The 18680-nt window shown below is 37.5% G+C and overlaps 1 protein-coding gene across 2 annotated transcripts; it reads left to right on the plus strand.

Annotated features, from left to right (window-relative positions):
• The first annotated feature begins 1896 nt into the window (after nt 1–1896).
• On the plus strand, nt 1897–18052 carry LOC131534461 (DNA-binding protein RFX7). Of its 2 annotated transcripts, XM_058767338.1 has the most exons (10): nt 1898–2336; nt 4432–4465; nt 9732–9817; nt 10235–10273; nt 10424–10546; nt 10624–10740; nt 10881–10965; nt 11094–11301; nt 11442–11737; nt 11823–18052. In XM_058767338.1, exons 1-10 carry the CDS (start codon nt 2221–2223, stop codon nt 15312–15314), a joined length of 4596 nt encoding a protein of 1531 aa, XP_058623321.1. In that variant the 5' UTR covers nt 1898–2220; the 3' UTR covers nt 15315–18052. The 2 variants fall into 2 exon arrangements, with proteins under 2 accessions (XP_058623322.1, XP_058623321.1); XM_058767339.1 differs by lacking the exon at nt 10235–10273 and having other exon boundaries at nt 1897–2336.
• The last annotated feature ends 628 nt before the right edge of the window (nt 18053–18680 follow it).

The raw sequence follows: 18680 nt of genomic DNA on the forward strand, positions 1-18680 counted from the left end.
ATTCACATCAAACACAGACAGATTATAAACAGCCCAAATCTGAAATATCTTCTTTAAGAAATATTACAAGCTGGTGTATTAGGATGCATAAAAATGGGGTGTGCATTCAAATGATAAAATACTGCAAAATGCAATTTTGATATGCAGGTCTTAAAAAATCACATTTTTCATTGCCAGTGACCTCTGACCTCATTATAACTTTAATAAACAACACTTGAGAATAGATTATGAGATATAACTTATGGGACATTCCCAAAAAACACTTTAAATATTTTGGCATTTCAAACTATTTTCATGATTTCAAGAACATATACGAAGGAAATCCTTCCTATTTATTAAAAAAAACATGTGAAAATAGAAATAGCCTGAAACATACAGTAGTGCAGAAGAAGAACAAGTTAAAATTGGTCAAAATAGAAGCATAAATATGAAGTAAGAGAACATTTTGTACCAGCAGGGAGCAGTGTAGAGATGTTATTTGTGTTGTTGTATTGTTTATCACCAGCAGAGGACAGTAGAGACTGATAATTGAGTTTTATTATTGCGTATCAACAGTAGGCGGCAGTGTAGAGTTATTATAGAGGTCAGTGCTCTGTGTTTCTATTCTGTGTCACCAGCAGAGAGCAGTGTAGAATTATTTTGGTGAATTCATACTCAAATTGGAGATTTAATGCTTCATTGGCTTGTTTAAATGATTTACATGGCATTAATAAACATTTCATATCAGGTTTGCCTCCACGTTGAATTTAACGAGGCTGTGAGGCACAGATGGTCTGTAATTACTGTATAAACGTGACAATTCACGTAATTTCAAAACTCATTTGTGAAGTTTTACTTCTGTCCTCACAGCTTCGTTTTCATTCCTTCAAGAAATTAATAAATAAACATGGTGCTACTCTGACTAGGCTCTATTTCCATACAATAAAATAAATGTTTTTCTACAGTGTGCTTGACCTCTTTCTATAGTCCTCTGTGTGGTTTCGTTATCTGGTACTGTATAATACCATGGTACATTCTGGTATTTTTCTTAGCACTTGTTTTAAATTAGGTTAATGATAATTACTGCCTCCAACCCAAATCCCTGCAGTAACCTTTGGACATTTTTAGATTTTAATGAACATTTTATTAAACCGTTTTCCTCCCAAAGGTAAACACAATGTAGGTGATTTCAGCTTTTGATTCAATATTTAAAAAATACATAAAGTTAACTGATACCATAAAGTATTGGTCTAAGATGTTTGCTGTTGTTTTTTTCTACAATACCATCAAGTCTCATACTTGGAGTGAACTGATGTCAAATTTAATTGCATAAAAATCTGTCTTCAAAAAAGTATATTTTTATTTATACTGAAGACTATCTAAAACCCAAACAACTATTGGCTATAGTACTGAAATGTACCGTGGTAATATCACGTTTTTGGGGCATGTTATCAATGCACTGTTTGAAGTACTTATGTGTATACGTACTTGTATCAATAAAAGTACTATAGTATTACCTCTTGACATTTTTTAGACGTCCCTTAATTTTTTGTAAAGGTAGGTTAGGGTTAGGTTAAAAAAAAAAAAAAAAAATTAAACAAATTTGACTTATTTTGCAATTTTGCTGATAATAATAGTAGTCAGCATTTTAAGTGGATCAAAAAAGTTCATCAAAGTTGTCCTAAAACAAGAATGCATTTTGTTTTTAGATTTTAGGGCAACTTTGATGAAAGGTTTTGATTCACTTCAGATGTTGACTATAGTGTAGTAGTAGTGTAGTAGTAGGCCTAATAATAATAATAATAATAATAATAATAATAATAATAAATACCTTGTTTACTTTATTTCTGATTCAGTTTTGTTCAGATTTTGTTCGATTCTAAACAAACAAACAATGTTCTCTCCAAAGTGGTTTCACACTCGAGCGCGCGCGCGCACACACACACACACACACACACACGCCCGTGCGCATGCGCAGTCTCCGCCTGCAGCTCGGTCCGTGGCGGCTGCTGCTGTTTCTGTCCGCCGCACCGAGAATCTCCGTGTTTTTCCGCTGCGTTCTCGCCCGCCGCCGTTTATGCGTCCGAACCCGAGCGCCGGGCCCGTGCTGCTCGGTCCGTACTCCCGGTAAAAGGCTCGTCTGACCTCGGCTCCGGGCGTTATGCGCTCAAATGAGGCCTACATGCTGAAGCTGTCCTCCTCCTCCTCTTCCTCCTGCTCCTCCTCCTCCTCCTCCCATGCATGAATCTCACCGTGATGGCTGATGATCAACAACAACAGCCCGGTGCTCCCGGAGCGTCCCTGCAGAGCCCCGAGGCGACGGCGCTGCAGTACAACAAGATCAAGAATTCAATTTGGTAAGCGATCCGATCTGGGTCCGATCTTAAAAACACTCCTGCACATCAACACTCATCTCTGCCCTCAGAGAGAGAGAGACGGAGCACCTTGCGTGCATATGACGGTTTGCGCTTGAAACAGGATGTCTGATTTCGTTGCATGCGATGTTTGATTGTTTACATAGGATGTCTGATGTTAAATGGACAGTAGGCCTGTATTTCAGTGCATGGGTTGTGTATGATTTCGTTGCATGGCATACCTGGCTTCAGTGCATTTGATTATGGCTGGTTTATAATTGCATTAGATTGTCTGATTACAATGCTTGGATCTGATGCCGGATTTTACTGCATGGATTTTCTAATGTCACTGCATGGTGCATCTGATTTCAAATGCAAGTGATACATGATGTCATTGCATGTGACTGTTTCAAAGTCTGTTTCTATTTCCATTGCATGGGATGTCTGATTTCAAATAATATCTGGTTTCAGTGCATGGGGATGTCTGATTTCTTTGCATGCAATGTTTGATTGTTTACATAGGATGTCTGATGTGAAATGGACAGCAGGCCTGTATTTTAGTGCATGGGGATGTCTGATTTCATTCCAGTGATTGTATGATTTCGTTGCATGGCGTATCTGTTTTAGTGCATGTGATTATGGCTGGTTAATAAATGCAAGATTGTCGGATTTTATTGCATGTATTTTCTAATGTCACTGTATGGGATGTCTGATTTCATTGCATGGTACATCTGATTTCAAATGCAAGTGATACATGATGTCATTGCATGTGACTGTTTCAAAGTCTGTTTCTGTTTCCATTGCATATGGATGCCTGAATTTATTGCATGGATTTTCTAATGTCACCGCATGGGATGTCTGATTTCAAATAATATCTGGTTTCAATGCATGGGGATGTCTGATTTCATTCCACGGTGCATGTAATGTATGATTTCAATGCATGTGATTATGCCTGATATTTAATTTTTATTGCATTTAAATGTCTGATTTCAGTTGCAATGGATGCGTGACTTCATTGCATGGGGTGATGTCTGATTTGATCTCATGGATTTTCTTATGCCATTGAACAATATGTATTTAAAATCTGATATGCCATGCAATGACATCAGAAAATCAATGAGATAAAATCAGACATCATCTCCATGCATTAAAAACATACATCCAAATGCAAGTGACATGCAGTGACATCAGAATATCCAAGCAATTAGAAATCAGACTTGATCGTATAAGATACGCCATGCAAAGGCATCAGACATCCTACGTACAATGACAACAGAAAACCAATGAGACCAAATCAGACAACGTCCCCATGCAATAAAATCAGGCATCATATCCAAGCAATGAAATCATTGCAATGAAATTAATCAGACATACTTGCATTATTTGCATTTTAATTCAGATATCACTCATTGACAAGTAATATCTGATTTGAGTGCACATGATTATGATTATTTCTAATTGCATTTTGTGATGTCTGTTATAATTGCGGTGTATGTTATAATTGCTTTGATATGATGTCTGATTTTATTGCATGGATTTCTGATGTCATTGCATGCCATATTTTTTTTTTCAAATGCAAGAAATAACTGATCTTCAGTACATGATGTGACTGTCAAAGTCTGTTTCTAATTTGATTGCATTTGGATGTCTGATTTTAGGTGCAATGGATGTATGATTTCATTGCTTGAATTGTATGGTTTCAGTTGCACAGGGATGATGTCTAATTGCCTTGCATTAAGTTAAATGCGACGTCTGAAGTCCACTTACACCTCATTTCCAATAAAAATCAGACATGAAAATGATTTTAGATGATTTACATGAACTTAATGTCCATAAAAGCTTCATTTCTGTTAGTTGAATAGACAAGTGGTGTAGAAACGCACCTGGCCTGACTCGACCTTTGACACTGTCATTAAGAATTAAAGAAGAGCCGGTGCTTTTTCTACGAATTCGTTTATCTTAAACAAGCGCAACCACATCCAAGAAATGCTCTGCCTGTTATCAGGAACTCAACAGCATGTCTTTTTTTTTTTTCTTTTTCACTGTGTTCATGCTTGAAGCACAACTGCTCTAATAATCTGTTTTTCTTGTTTTACAGCAAATCTGTACAATCAAAAGTGGAGAGTATATTGGTAAGTCTCTCATGTTATTAATTATGAACATTTAGGCAATGTGCTTTCATATTTTGTATATTCAGACAGATAATTTGGACTCTGAGTCTAAATTTAGATTCTGCATGAACTATATTCAGAGTTGTTGTTTAAAATGCAAATGCATTCTATATTAATGCAGCAAGTTGCAACGTTGCTTGACAAGTATAAACTATTATCCTTGGTCAATAAATTTTAAATATTGTTTATAAATGTAACTATTTATGAATATTGAAGTTTTATTGCTATTGCCACTGTTTATAAAATTAATTAGCATTTTTAGAGATAATATTTGGTAAATATTGCATTAGAAAGGTTACATATTATAAATGTCTTTTGTTGGCCTTTTGTAAATCTAAATAATTTAGATTTTCTATCAAATATCAAATGAAAAATGCATATCTAATTGCCATAGGTTTATATTTTGATATAAGAAAATACTGTTAAATTATTGGATATTGTTTTCTCAATTTTTCCTAAAATTTTCATTGATTTGGAAAAAAAAAAAAATTCTACTACTGAATTTACCATGCAAATAGCTTTTTCTGGAGATACGGTGTTAAATAAAAAAATAAAAAATGAGCAACATTCATCACACTGAAAATGGAAGGTCAAGCCGAGCACATTGCATCGTGGGATACAGTATTGTGCATCAAGTGCTCTAGTTGTATAATGCACACTTAGGCAAGTGTAGATCATAGAAGTGTTATGTGCATACAGACAATTAGCACAGTATGCATGCTGCAGTGATAGTATGAGTATTGTGGTAGTACGTTATTAAAAACATTAAACAAGACATTTAAAAATGCAGATTCAACATTCAGTTTTTAGATGTAGAAGCATTGCATTTACACAAGTGTGTTTATGAATTGTTTTGCATCTGTAAATGAGGTCATTAGTTTGTGAGTCATATTTAGTGAATGTCTTAATTTTGAGACAATTCTGATCGTGTAAAGAATATGTTAGTGATATTCATTACTGTGTTGGTGATGGTGTGATTTATTTTTAATTCCAGCACACTGTGTGTGTCATCTGAAGGCCGCTCACTTTTATCAAAACAGTGCTTTCTGCAGCAGTTGCATCCTAGAGTTACCCATAGTTATTTGTCAACAGCGAGTGTGTCAGTGTCTGTATAGTAATTTATTATGATAGAATTGATATTATATAGCTGTCATAGTTCTTCCTTAGCATGTTTGTAGGAATTACACCAATTTTTACTCCCAAAATTGCTAGTAACTTTCATAAATAATTATGAATAAGCTGCAAGTAACACATTGAATTAAATGTGAAATTTCAATTTAGAAAGACTGAAATAGTATTTCCTTGTCAAATGTACTCCACTAAACTTTGTTTTATTTACAACTTTGTGAAATCATTTTTATGGTGTATCTGAATGTCAATGCATATTCTTTAATATTAACATGTTTTCAACAAAGTACTGACATGTTTTTAACATTTAAAAGTGCTAACACTTTTCAACAAAGCATTAACATGTTTTTTTTCCGAGTTTGAAATACTAGCATTTATTTTTATATTTTAAAGTACTAACATGTTTTCAACAAACTACTAACATGTTTTTTAACTTTTAAATGAAGTACTAACATGTTTATTTACATTTTAAAGTACTAATTTTTTAACATTGAAAGTACTAAGATTTTTTCAACAAAACACTGACTTTTCTTACCATTTTAAAATAGTAACATGTTTTTAAATTTAAAATACTGAGATTTCTTTGCTTTTTAAACAAAGTACTAACGTGTTTTTTTTTTTTTTTTTTTACATTTTAAAGTACTAACATGTTTTTAACATTTTAAAGTACTAACATATTCCCAACAAAGTACTAACATTTTTTAAACATTTTAAAATACTAACATGTTTTTTTTTATACATTTTACACAAAGTACTAATATGTTTTTTAACGTCTTAACAGTGATAACATTTTTTTTTTTTGTACATGTACTTTTGGACATACTGGATGATATAGATAAAAATACTCTTTTTAATATTTAATATGTATGACATTATTTTTGCATTAAAAGTGTTGTCTAAAAACAGTTGTTGTAGACAAGTAGATTCTGAATATTTAAAGCAAAAACACCAAAAAAGCACCAGTGTGACAATATGTTGTAATTGTATAAATAGCATTATGTAAAATACAATTTATTCTGTCCATTTAAAATGACATTTTTGCCAAGGCTTTTTTTTTTATTATTATTAATCGCTTAAGCTACAAGGACAGTTGAACCGATTTACAGAAATGAACAGAAATTGAACTCAGCAAGATTAACTTATTAACTTGTATATTTGTAGTATTCATAAATATTTGCAATATCACCTAGCCCACTTGTACCGTGGTAATTCTGTGAATTATCATATAAATGTCATGGTATTTGTGTATGGTAATCATTCAGTACCACAGTATATATTCAATTACCGTGTTATTAGCATAAACTGTACCATGGCAACACCACAGTAATTTTTGTAAGATTGTTCAAGAGTTCATTCTCAAAATAGTTGAGCAAAATTCATGTAATTTAGCTTCTTGCGAGGCTTTAAATGAAGGAGTCATTCATAGCAGTTGTCTTAGTGCTGTTTAGCAGATGATTATTTTTTGTTGAGAATTTTTTTAGTTGTCAGAGGCCTTTTTAGTTTGAAGTGAAGTGGCATTTCAGTAAAGTTAGACAAACTAGACAGAAATATCCACAATTTTTAACCGATTATAGCTTTTATAGCTAGTTGTAGCTTTTGTGGGATCCTGTATAGCATACATATATAAATGTGTGCCATGACTCCAGTAACAAACAGTTGTATCCACGGAGGCCGTTTATATATATTTTTTTATTTTTTTAAATTGAATATTAATGGAGCAACACAATTATCACAATTAAATATTTATAAGCACAAAAAAGTTTGTGGTTTTTTATCAGATGTAAATGGTCCTAATATAGATATTAGAGTTGTGATGCTTATATGCAAAAAAAAAAAAAAAAAGTAATGGAATTTAATAGATTGGAATGGACTAGAATGGAATGGAGGGAAATTGTATAGATTGGAATGGATTTGAATAGACTGGAATATAATAGAATGGAATGGAGTTGAATTGAATTGAATAGAATAAAATGGAGTAGATTGAATGAAATGCAATTGTATAAGATTGGAATTAAATAGATTGAAATAGAATGGATTTGAATAGACTGGAATGGAATGAAATTGTATAGATTGGAATTGAATAGAATGAAGTAGAATTGTATAGATTGGAATGGAATTGAATGCAATTATATAGATTGAAATGGAATGGATTTGAATAGACTGGAATGGAATGGATTTGAATAGATTAGAATAGAATACAATGAAGTAGAATTATATAGATTGGAATGGAATGCAGTTGTATAGATTGAAATTGAATAGATTGGGAATGGAATGGATTTGAACAGAATGGAATGGAGTGGAATTGTATAGATTGGAATGGAATAGTATGGAATGTTTATTGGTTTGATAGAAATTGTTGTAGATACACCTATACAGTACATTCACAGCTATTCATCAGTGAATTTTCATTTTTAACCATGGTTAAAGAGTGCTTGTTTGGGACAACATGACATTTTGTTGCTCAGTGATTGGTCAGTAACAGCTGTTGCTGCTGTACAGCCAATCAGACGCAAGATATCTATACATCATATTGCATTAGATTGATGCTCATCAATAATCACAGTCATTATTGAAGGTGTTTAGTAACATCATAAAGCCTTTAAAGAGTCACACAGAATAAGAATAAGGCTGGATGGAAGGATTTATGACAGCTACCTGGTACATTTAGGAAATAACAGTGTATTGTCTTTTATTTTTTTATTTACTCTCATTGGCTGTCAAGCCTCACCCCATTCATGAGCGCCGGTTTCTCCTAGCAACAAAGAGGCAAATAGAATAGGACGAGGTGAGAGGAATTCATTCTCACCAGCCAATGAAATGCGCGGTGGGCGGAGCCTGTACTGAAACGACGTGTTGCCAGTGTGTCAGCATTGACATGCATGTTTACTGTCAGGGTTTACATGGCAACCGGCTAAGAGCAGGGCAGGATTGCAGGTTTGCTGCTGGTCATATGCGCAGACACTCCGGTACTGTGTGCCTGGCCGACTCGAGGAGCTCTGGCTCTCCCCGTACAATACGGCAACCTTGCGGAAATTAATGCAGAGGAAGACAGTGTGTGATAATGGTGTGGGAATTTGATATTGTGCATGATAATAATTAATTTTCTTTTGTGTTTTGGAGAAAAAGTTACTAAAACAAGCAAAATTGCATTTCTGCTGCAGTGGAATTTTTGGTCATTTCCATCACAACCAAGTATATAAACTTTTATTGGGAAAAACTAAGGCTGAACGATTATGGTTAAAACTAATGACCATAATTATTTTGCTTGATTAACTTTTTACATTTCATTCAAATGATTGCACTTTCATAAATTAAGAAAGCGCAAGGTTTGTTTTATCTCTCTACATTATGAAAACAGTGAAAAGTGAAATTCTTAATATTAATTAATATAATTGTATGATAAGTTAATGTTTTTTGCAAACAATACAGTCGATAGTTTTATAGCAAGTATCACAGACAATACTTAATTAATCAATAAGTAAAAATCACGATCATGATTAAAATATGATTAATCTTGCAGCCCTAGGAAGTTGTTTCCTAAAATGCTTGATGTGTCATTAAATCGTTAAAATAATAATAATAATAATTTAAAAAAAACTGCAAGTTTTGCATACAAATACCAGGGGGAAAAAAACAAACATTTTAGCTGATTTTAACAGTTTTATTACATTTAATACCATTACATGAATGTTGCACATGCTGGGTTTTTGTTTTTTAGAGTAAAAATAATGTCAAACTTGCTTGAAATTAGTGTGACTGTATCTGATTGATGAAGCAACGTTGTAACATGATGCATTACTATAAATTTAATGATTTAAACAAGGCGTCGACTTGCTAAAACAAGCTAAATATTTTTTTTTCCCCCACATCAAAATAAACTTTTATTGGAAAAACTATTGTTCCCAAAAAATGTGGTGTGACAGTAATTTTTGGGGAAAAAATACATTTAGGTTAGTCATAGAATTTCACTGATTTTAACACTTTAATTACATGCATAATACCTGCACGTAACTATTAACATGCTGTGATTTTAAAAAATAATGTGAAACTTATGTGAAATGCCCTTGTCTCGTAATCCTTGCATTGTTCATTCACACAGCAAGATGTTGAGAAGTTTACAGATATCGAAAAGCTCTACCTCTACCTTAAGTTGCCTTCTGGTCCCAGTAGTGGCAATGACAAAAGGTACATATTATTTTTTATCTACATTATTCCTTTCCATATCCCCCTCCTCTCCTTTTATAATTTCAACACCTCATGAACCATTTGTGAGTTTTGTGCTTTGCAATATCAAATACACTCATATGTGTGATAATTATGATTCATTCATGTTTACATTCGGTGAAACATGCATATATGAAATGCATTTATGAAACAAAGTCAAAGCATATGCAAGTATGGTTTTTTTGTAATATTGTCTAATTTTGCATTTGTTGTCAGCTTCACATTGATTCATGATTCATTCAAGCTAATCATTTCACCATTAAAATAGATTTTGTGTAAATTATGACATTGCAATACCAAGCTTCCTGTGTTTTATCATTTGTTTCCCCTTATCTGTCCATCATGTCAACCCCTCTTTCCCAACATGATGTCCAATAGAACTGAAAATCAGAGGGGCTCTGCAAGTCCTGCGATATGGTACTACAACTTTAACTATATTAAAGGGAAAAGAATTTTGAAGTAATATGTAACATGATATATTATACAGGACCAACAGACGTACACACAGCTTTCTGGTGCTACACCATCACTGTTTCAAGCCTTTCTTTTCCTCTGTTTTCCCAATAGTGACCAGAACTCCATGTCGTCCAGCCGGACTCAACAGATGTACGCATTCAACTGGATCCGAAATCACTTGGAAGAACACCCGGAAACCTCACTGCCAAAACAAGAGGTGTACGACGAATACAAGTGAGTGATTTAACGCTGCAGTAATGGACAGAGGTTGTGTTTGCTTGTACTCATCAGTTTCTCATGCTGTGTTTCAGGAGTTATTGCGACAATCTGGGCTACCATCCTTTAAGCGCAGCTGATTTCGGAAAGATCATGAAAAACGTTTTTCCAAACATGAAGGCACGCCGTTTGGGCATGAGGGGGAAATCAAAATATCCTTTTGTGTGGGAAAATCTGATACGTTTTGTATGCTGTAGATTGCAACATTCAATACACCTAATGCAAGACAACATTTGCTTTTGAAACATTTTGTATGCATTGAGAATTGTTGTGGACCTTTACAATGCATTACGTACTGCTACAGCGGGCTGAGGAAAAAAGCATTTGTGCACATGCCGTCACTCCCTAACCTGGACTTGCACAAATCAGGAGATGGGGTCAGTATCTTGCTCCTGTCAAATCCAAAACAAGAGATTCATATCAGTTTGTTTTAAATGCCCTAATTACAACAACATTATGTGCAAGGTTGGTAAGCAAATCCCCTCTTATCCCTCCTCTTCTTTAGTGTGATTTGTTGGAGTCGACTGGACAGTCTCCCAGTGCTGAGGATGAGATGCGTTCGGCAGCTTGCGGTCTGGTCTGCGAATGGGCTCAGAAGGTTTTGAGTCGCCAGTTTGACAGTGTGGAGGAACTGGCACGCTTTCTTCTCAACAGTCATTATATAGGCACTAAGTCCATGGCAGCTCTTACTGTTATGACTGGAACCCCAACAGGCAAGAAACAAACATTACCTAGCATACAAATCTAGATGATGCATGAAAATGTTGGTTGTAGCAGCTACTGGTTTACTTGTGTGGCATTCAAACTATGTTCATTTCTTGTTTCTAACTTGAACCTCTTTGATAAAAACCAGGTATGAAAACCCCTACGCCTGCCTCTGCCTTTGTGCCAACTGGTGAAGCCAACTCATTCCAGCCCCAAGTGAAGACCCTCCCTTCGCCTTCTGTAGATGCCAAACAGCAGCTGCAGCGGAAGATCCAGAAGAAACAGCAGGAGCAGAAGCTCACCTCTCCTTTGCCCACCGATGCCCAGGCCAGAAGGGCAGAGACACCTGGCCCTGGATCCAGCCTGACCTCTGGAAGTCCAGCACTACTGTCCCCTCAACCAACCATCGGCATTGTGGTCACTGCTGTTCCAAGTCCTATCACAGTAAGGAAATTTTGGTTGATAGCAGGTATGCATGATTTGACATTGCTCAATGGACAAGTGATTTAGATTGTGCTTTTGTTTACAGGTTCAGAGAAACAGGCAAATAATGACCTCTCCAAGTCCTGTTGGGGCAGCAGAGGGAAAAGTTGTACCTGTTAACTTCCAGGTTGTGACACAACCTGTTAAGCAGTCTCCAAAAACACCCCAAAATATCCCTGCCAGCCCAGTCGGTGACAGGTTGGCTAGACACCGATATGCTCAGATTTTACCTAAACCATCTGCCACAAGCGCCATTGCCCTTCGCTCGCCCCCAACGCTCCTCATCACCAACAGTCCCATCAAGACGGTGATGCCCACACCTCACGTTAGCTCTGTAAATGTGGTCAAGATGACTGCAATTTCATTAGCTCCTAACAGTAGCAGTAGTAGTAGTAGTACTCATACCCCGTTGCGACCTGCTTCAGCGGGTGTCAGTAGCACAGCTTCCCTGGAAGAATCTAGCCAAACCCTTCAAGGTCAGAATGGGGCATCTATCATGTCTCTTCAGTCATCTGGGAAAGCTGGACGTCCCTCCATGTCCCTAACCCCATCTGCGTCCACTGTTACCAATGAAGTAAAAGTGACATTTGAAGCTGTGAATGACAGTAACTCAGCTACTGCTGTTGATAAACAAAGCACTGCATCAGGGGCAAGTATAGGACTAAAGAACGAAAGAGCCACTAAATTCAGGGCTTCCAGTGAACCATCTCTTCTTATTAAGGCGTCCCCTGTGCCTGAGAGAGTGGCAAGGGCCAAGAGTGACTCTACAACCCCTTCAAGTACAATCATGGGGGCTCTTGCCCCAAGCAGCAATAACAACAACGATCAACCAGAAAGTACTTTGTATTTAACTGTTACTAGCCAGAATGTAGACGCTGAATTGTCATCCATTTGTGCGGTGGCAACTGCAAGCACTTCTTCTAAAGATGCTGGCCTCGGTCAAAAAAGCCCTCGAAAACGCTCTGCATCTGTTTTGGAAACCCATACAATCCCAGTTAAAAGAGTATTCATTTCCCAGCAACCTTTGGATGTTAGCAGCAATACCAAGCCTGGTATTGTAATAGCAGCTAAGAAGATTCAGAGACCTGGCACCCCAGCAAGACCAGAGAGCGCTCCATGCAAAGTTACATTAAAACACAGTAGCTCTCTTCCGACTCAAATCTTGGCTCTTTCTGACACTCCCATTGGAGCTCTGGGCACCTCTCACACTGTTAATCCTCAGAGCTCTTCACAAATCGATAATGAAGTTGCCGATATTAGCCTGAATGAAACTGCTTCTGGTAATAGCACAGTTTTACTGCAGCAAATCCCAAGTCACCAACAGATCAGCAGTGACGTTTCTCAGGCGGTATCTGCTGTAAGTGAGCTCAAGAATTCGCTGCAAGACTACTCGCAACAGATGCAAACAGAACACAAGCAGATTGCAGCTAATCCGTTACCGTTGATGGCCCAGGCAACTGAGACCACCAGTCAGCTCACTCTTCAGCAGGACATTGTTGATTTTGCAGGAGCCCAAGCAAGCATAGACTATTTCCCCTTCAATGATGATGATATGACCCAGGACAGTATTGTAGAAGAGCTTGTACAGATGGAGGAGCAGATGAAGCTGAATAGCAGCTTGCAATCCTACCTGAGTTGTGTTGATATATCCCTACAAGGTCAAGCCACAGTTGGCCAAGGAACAATCCTGTCGCCCCATCAGACAAGTACACAATTCTATCATTCCTCCCACAGTAGCGCCACTCCAATCCACACGCCAACTCCGACGCCCACACCGACACCAACACCTACTCCAACTCCTACCTCCGAGATGCTACCAGGGGGGCATAGCTTGACCAGAGAAAGCCCTTGTTCTCGAATGGCTACTGTTACCCCAGTGGATAGCATCTTAGGTGGGCGCCATACACCCATCAGCACTCCACTGTCAAACTGCAGCAGCAGTGTTCCTCCGAGTCCCATTGAATGCCGCAATCCCTTTGCGTTCACTCCTATAAACTCCAGTATAACTGGATATCACGATGGTAGCGTTGTATCCAGCAGTCCAGTGAAACCCATGCAAAGGCCAATGGCCACTCACCCAGATAAAGCCAAGCTGGAGTGGATCAACAACAGGTACAACAGCACCGCAGGATCTCCTGTCATCTCGACCAACTCCACCATTGGTATCCTGCCCAGTTACCAGGATCTGGTCGAGGACCACTTCCGTAAACCACATGCTTTTGCCATCCCAGGTCAATCTCTCCAGTCTCAGTCAAGGCATCAGGACGGAAACTTGGGAAGGTTGACAACCGTTTCCCCAGTGCAACAAGGACAGCAAACCACCCTTAATAGCAAGCAAGAAAGTTTTGCCGTCCCAGCTCCGTTGGACAACAAAGGGGCAGGAAGCACATCTGTGTCTGGAGGGGGAACCTTCAGGTGTCGCAGCGTTAGCCCGGCAGTTCGCCAGCGTAACCTTAGTGGCACCACTGCACAAACAGTCACCACCCCAAGGTCTGTTGTTTCTCCCTTTAATTGCCCCCTGACATCTGAGGTCCTGAACATTTTGTCCAACAGCCAGTCTGTTGTCAGTGCCAGCAGCTTGGCCCAGAGGAGCCAGTCAGTTCCACTAAACATCATGATGCAGTCTGAGCTGCTGCCCGTCAGTCACCAGGCGCAGCAAAGCAATAGTGCTAAGATCACCACTGTGCTCCTTAGCAAGATGGACACGGATGGAGATGATGCAGTGCGAGGGCTAGGAATAAATAACCTGCCCGCCAATTACACAGCACGGATGAACTTAACCCAAATCCTGGAAACAACACAGGGCTTCTCCGGAGGCCCCAACTCTCAAAACCAGCAGCTGCCTCTGGACTCAAGCCCTTCGCCCTTTGACTTCCAGAAGACGGGTTACCTCATAAGCACGGGGGAGGAGCAAATCACCTTCTCCAGTGGGGACAGTCAAGCACAATCAGGCTCTGGACTGCAACAGCCGGAAGAGCAGCTTCAGCTCCAAGAACCGCAGTTGGAGCTGCAAAACCAGCAGCTACAACTCCAGAACCAACAGCTGCAACTTCAAGACCCACAGTTGCAACTCCAGGACCAACAGTTGCGGTTGCCGGACCAACAACCATTACAGGATGACCCAGATCTCAGCCAGCAGCACTTGTTGGCCCAAACCTCGCAGCAGGTTGTGGATCAGGAGCAGCAAGAGCAGCTGGACTTCAACACTACCGTCAAGGATCTCTTGGGGGAGGACAGCCTCAACCCCAGTTCGCAACTTGTCGGACAAGTGGCATCAGAACTCAGTGCTGTGGCCTCTGACTTTTCCAGCGATATCCGGTTGACTTCTGACCTTTCGAGTAGCATTACTGACCTGAACACTTTGGACCCCAACTTGCTGTTTGACCCCAGTCAGCAGCAGGACCAATATGAAGACGCCACACTGGAAGAACTGAAGAACGATCCTCTGTTTCAGCAGATTTGCAGCGATACTGTGAATTCTGCTGGTTTCGATTGGCTGGAGAATAAAGACCAGCCGACCGTGGAAATGTTGGGATAATATTATTTCCTGTTCCTTTACTGTTGATGTTGCTGTTGTCGTCGTTGTTTATATTTATGGTTTCTGTTCCACGTTTTGTTTTTTGTAATGCGACGTTTTGTGTATCCTTTACGTACAAAAGTATTGAATGACGTGTCTGTGCAGCAAAAATCTGGACGCATTGGACTGTCCAGTTTAAAGTGCCAGCCTGAAGTAAATCTCTTACAGGCATGTGCTTTATCTGAATTTTTTACAGTTGTTTTGTTTGTATTCTTGTTGTATGATTTCATGGATCATTCCAGTCATTTCTCCCCATTCAGAAGTAATTTATAGTGGACGGTCAGATATTTCCTCTGGTTCCTGCTGGTAGTAAAGTACGTTCAGTATAACGAGACATCACCTGGTGCACATATCCCTTTTATATATTTCCTTCCTCTAAAACCATAGTGGATATTGAGAACTTGCATGCAAAATTTGCTCTTGTATTTCAACGAAATGCAATATTCCAAGCGACGAATCGTTGACTTTGGGGAAACACCCTCTCTAGACAGTTGTCTAAACATCCTATAATGTGGCTTTACGAGTTTGATAGGAGACCAAAAGATTGCAAAAGAGTGCCCCCAAATACAGTAAGTACAGCAGAGGTGAAATAACACATCGACATATCGTAAATCAGTCAGTTCAATGAACTGCAAAGATCTTAGGTGCTACTTGGTGCTGACTTAAAGAATCACATTTACTGTACTTTTCATCAGCCGTCATTTGTTTTGTCAAAGTGATTTTACACATTTTGGAGGAAAAAGGTAATTAAGGCCATAATACTTGTACTGTTAAATCCAAACTGTTGGGGAGGGATGAGACTTTTGGTTTGTTTTATTCCAGAAAAATGGGAAGATAAGACTCATCTGCCTTATTTCCAGAGTCTACGGCCTTATTCCATCTCATTAAAGGCAGAATTCAAGAATTTCTTAAAAGAACGAACTTGGTGCACTTGTCGTGAATTAGCAGTTCTCCATGTTCAGATGGTTGCTAGCCATTTCGTAGGCTTTTTAGCACATCATTTCAAACTGGTAGTGATGATGGTATGGTGATGGCTAGATATTCTTACCAACTCGAGATCAACAGGCAAACCTGTGTAGTTTCTCCAGCCTTAACTCCATACCAAAGAGCAGCTGAGGAAGAACATGAGATTGCGATTCGTTGAGGTTTCCATCTTCAGTCGCCCGTCATCTAAAAGGGATCTTGACTGTTTTAGTTCATTTTTACAGTAAGTGAATTCGTATTTGTGTAAATTATGTAAATGGCGGATGTATAGAAGGGGAGCATGTTGTACAAGTTCACGAAGGCTACGTTTCTAGGCTAGTAGTGCGACATTTGTAAAAAGGACATAGTTGTCATCATGAGATTTCCATTTTATCAAGATGCTAATGGTGATGATTTGTAGGTAGATTCGAGTGCCCTTAAGAAGAAAACGCTGATCATAACGAGTCCATAGCCAGCACGATATTTCGCTTGTTACGTTTCTGGCTTCCTGTGATGTGCTAGTAAATGTTGGGTCTGTAACTTGCTAATGTACCATTTTTCTTAGGAGTTTATTGGTTCCTGCGTACGCAGATGTGATGTGTAAATGAAGAGAGGATATAATAGCATGGATTTATCAAGAAAAAAAAAGAAATTAGATAAGACTTAAATATAAAGTTAATTTAATCGTGACATAGCTAAGTGTTGTGTGCAGAGACGAATCAAAGGAGCAGACACTGGAAATGGTTTGAAAACGTTCATCTTATTGCACTAAAAGTTGCTTTTCTTTTTCCGTCGACAAACAACAATTGGTGCCCGCGTTGTTTTTCTTCTAATGACAATAAATAGGGGAATTACTCACTCATGCTCAAAAACGACAATGAATAATTGCCTTGTGTAGCAATGAGCTCTAATCTCAATGAGATCCGTGTTATACGACTTCTCTTACCTGAGAAGAAAATATGAAAATACGAGATTTAAAAATGACAGCGAGTTTTAAAAAATAAAAAAAGCCAACATGCTTTACCATGTTATAAAATGACTGTATGTGCGCATGTATGTTAAGCTATCTATGGTAGTATTTGTTGTGACCACTCCTTTAGCCAATCAAAACCGGACGCGAGGGGACAAAAGTAGTTCTTCAGAAGCTATATGCATTTTACGATGTTTACTAAGTTAAAATAAGTCCTTTTCTGTTTATGAATGTTGTTCTTGTTTTTCGTTTTGAATATATCTTCAATTTTCTTTTTATATATATATATATATAGATATAAAAATGCCTATGTGAAGAAAGCTGTAAATATTTTTTATGTTCTGGCGTTTATTAAGGCACTGATTAATAACCGTTTTTTATTTTACCAGTAAGACTCCAGTCCTCTTTTGATACACAGGGTTTGACGCCGCAGATGTCGTTTGTCAGGTCGGTCTGGTAGAAAACATGTTCATTCTGTCTGTCCATTCGGATCTGTAGATTTGAGCCTCTGATGTGCTGGTTTATCTGCTCTATGTGGACAGTAGCTTGTTAATATTGCAGAAGCGTTTCAGCGATGTTTTGTTTGTATTTTCTTTTTTTTTCCAATGGAAAGTACTCACAGGTGAGATTTTTTTAAGTGGTTTTAAAAGCCAATAAACATTTTTTAAACAACACTTGTGTTGTCCGTAGTGTGTTTGTCCAGTTTGAGCTTAACTGCGCCCTCTGTTGGTTCATATTGACACTGCAGCACAAAAAAACAACCATAAGGTCATGAGGTCATATCATGCATGACTGCAATGCTCTCTCAATGCAATCTCATCAGCCCTTAACAAATCAACAATATAAATCTATAAAATTTCACTATAAAACCTATGAAATTTAACATATAAATATCAGACATGCACAGGAATTTTTAAATTTTAAAACTTTTATATGACTTTGATTTAGTTGTTTCTTTTTTGTTTGATTTAGTCTTTTTATGTATTGAGAAGGCTCTTTTAAAGGCGCTATATAAAAGAAAGTTTATTATTACTATTATTATTTGTTTAAATTCAATATTGTTAAAAATATTGTTGGTTTAACCAGTGCCTTCATATGTATTTAATATGCTACTAAAAAACCTGCGTACACTGCATAAAATATGTAGTTTTATTGTATGTATGGTATGATTGAGCAAAGCACTTAACGATTAGTTGATGATATTAATAGTAATAACTTGATATTACCTGCATCCAGAACTTTAAATTAAGTTTTAATTTATTTCTTGAAACATAGGTCTCAAATATTAAAATGGAAAATAATAAAATGATATAAATTATATGACATTTGACAATAATAATAATTATTATTATTTTATATACTTATAATACATATATATGTATGTGTGTGTGTGT

Source organism: Onychostoma macrolepis, chromosome 25 (genome assembly GCF_012432095.1).
Source record: "Onychostoma macrolepis isolate SWU-2019 chromosome 25, ASM1243209v1, whole genome shotgun sequence".
Lineage (NCBI taxonomy): Eukaryota > Metazoa > Chordata > Actinopteri > Cypriniformes > Cyprinidae > Onychostoma > Onychostoma macrolepis.

Excerpts from the sequence above, each read along its gene's own strand:
- LOC131534461 (XM_058767338.1), top strand. The coding sequence starts at position 2,221 with ATGAATCTCACCGTGATGGCTGATGATCAACAACAACAGCCCGGTGCT. Across the intron at positions 10,741-10,880 it reads GGCATGAGGGGGAAATCAAA|GTACTGCTACAGCGGGCTGA; the intron begins ATATCCTTTTGT and ends ACAATGCATTAC. Across the intron at positions 11,302-11,441 it reads TATGACTGGAACCCCAACAG|GTATGAAAACCCCTACGCCT; the intron begins GCAAGAAACAAA and ends GATAAAAACCAG.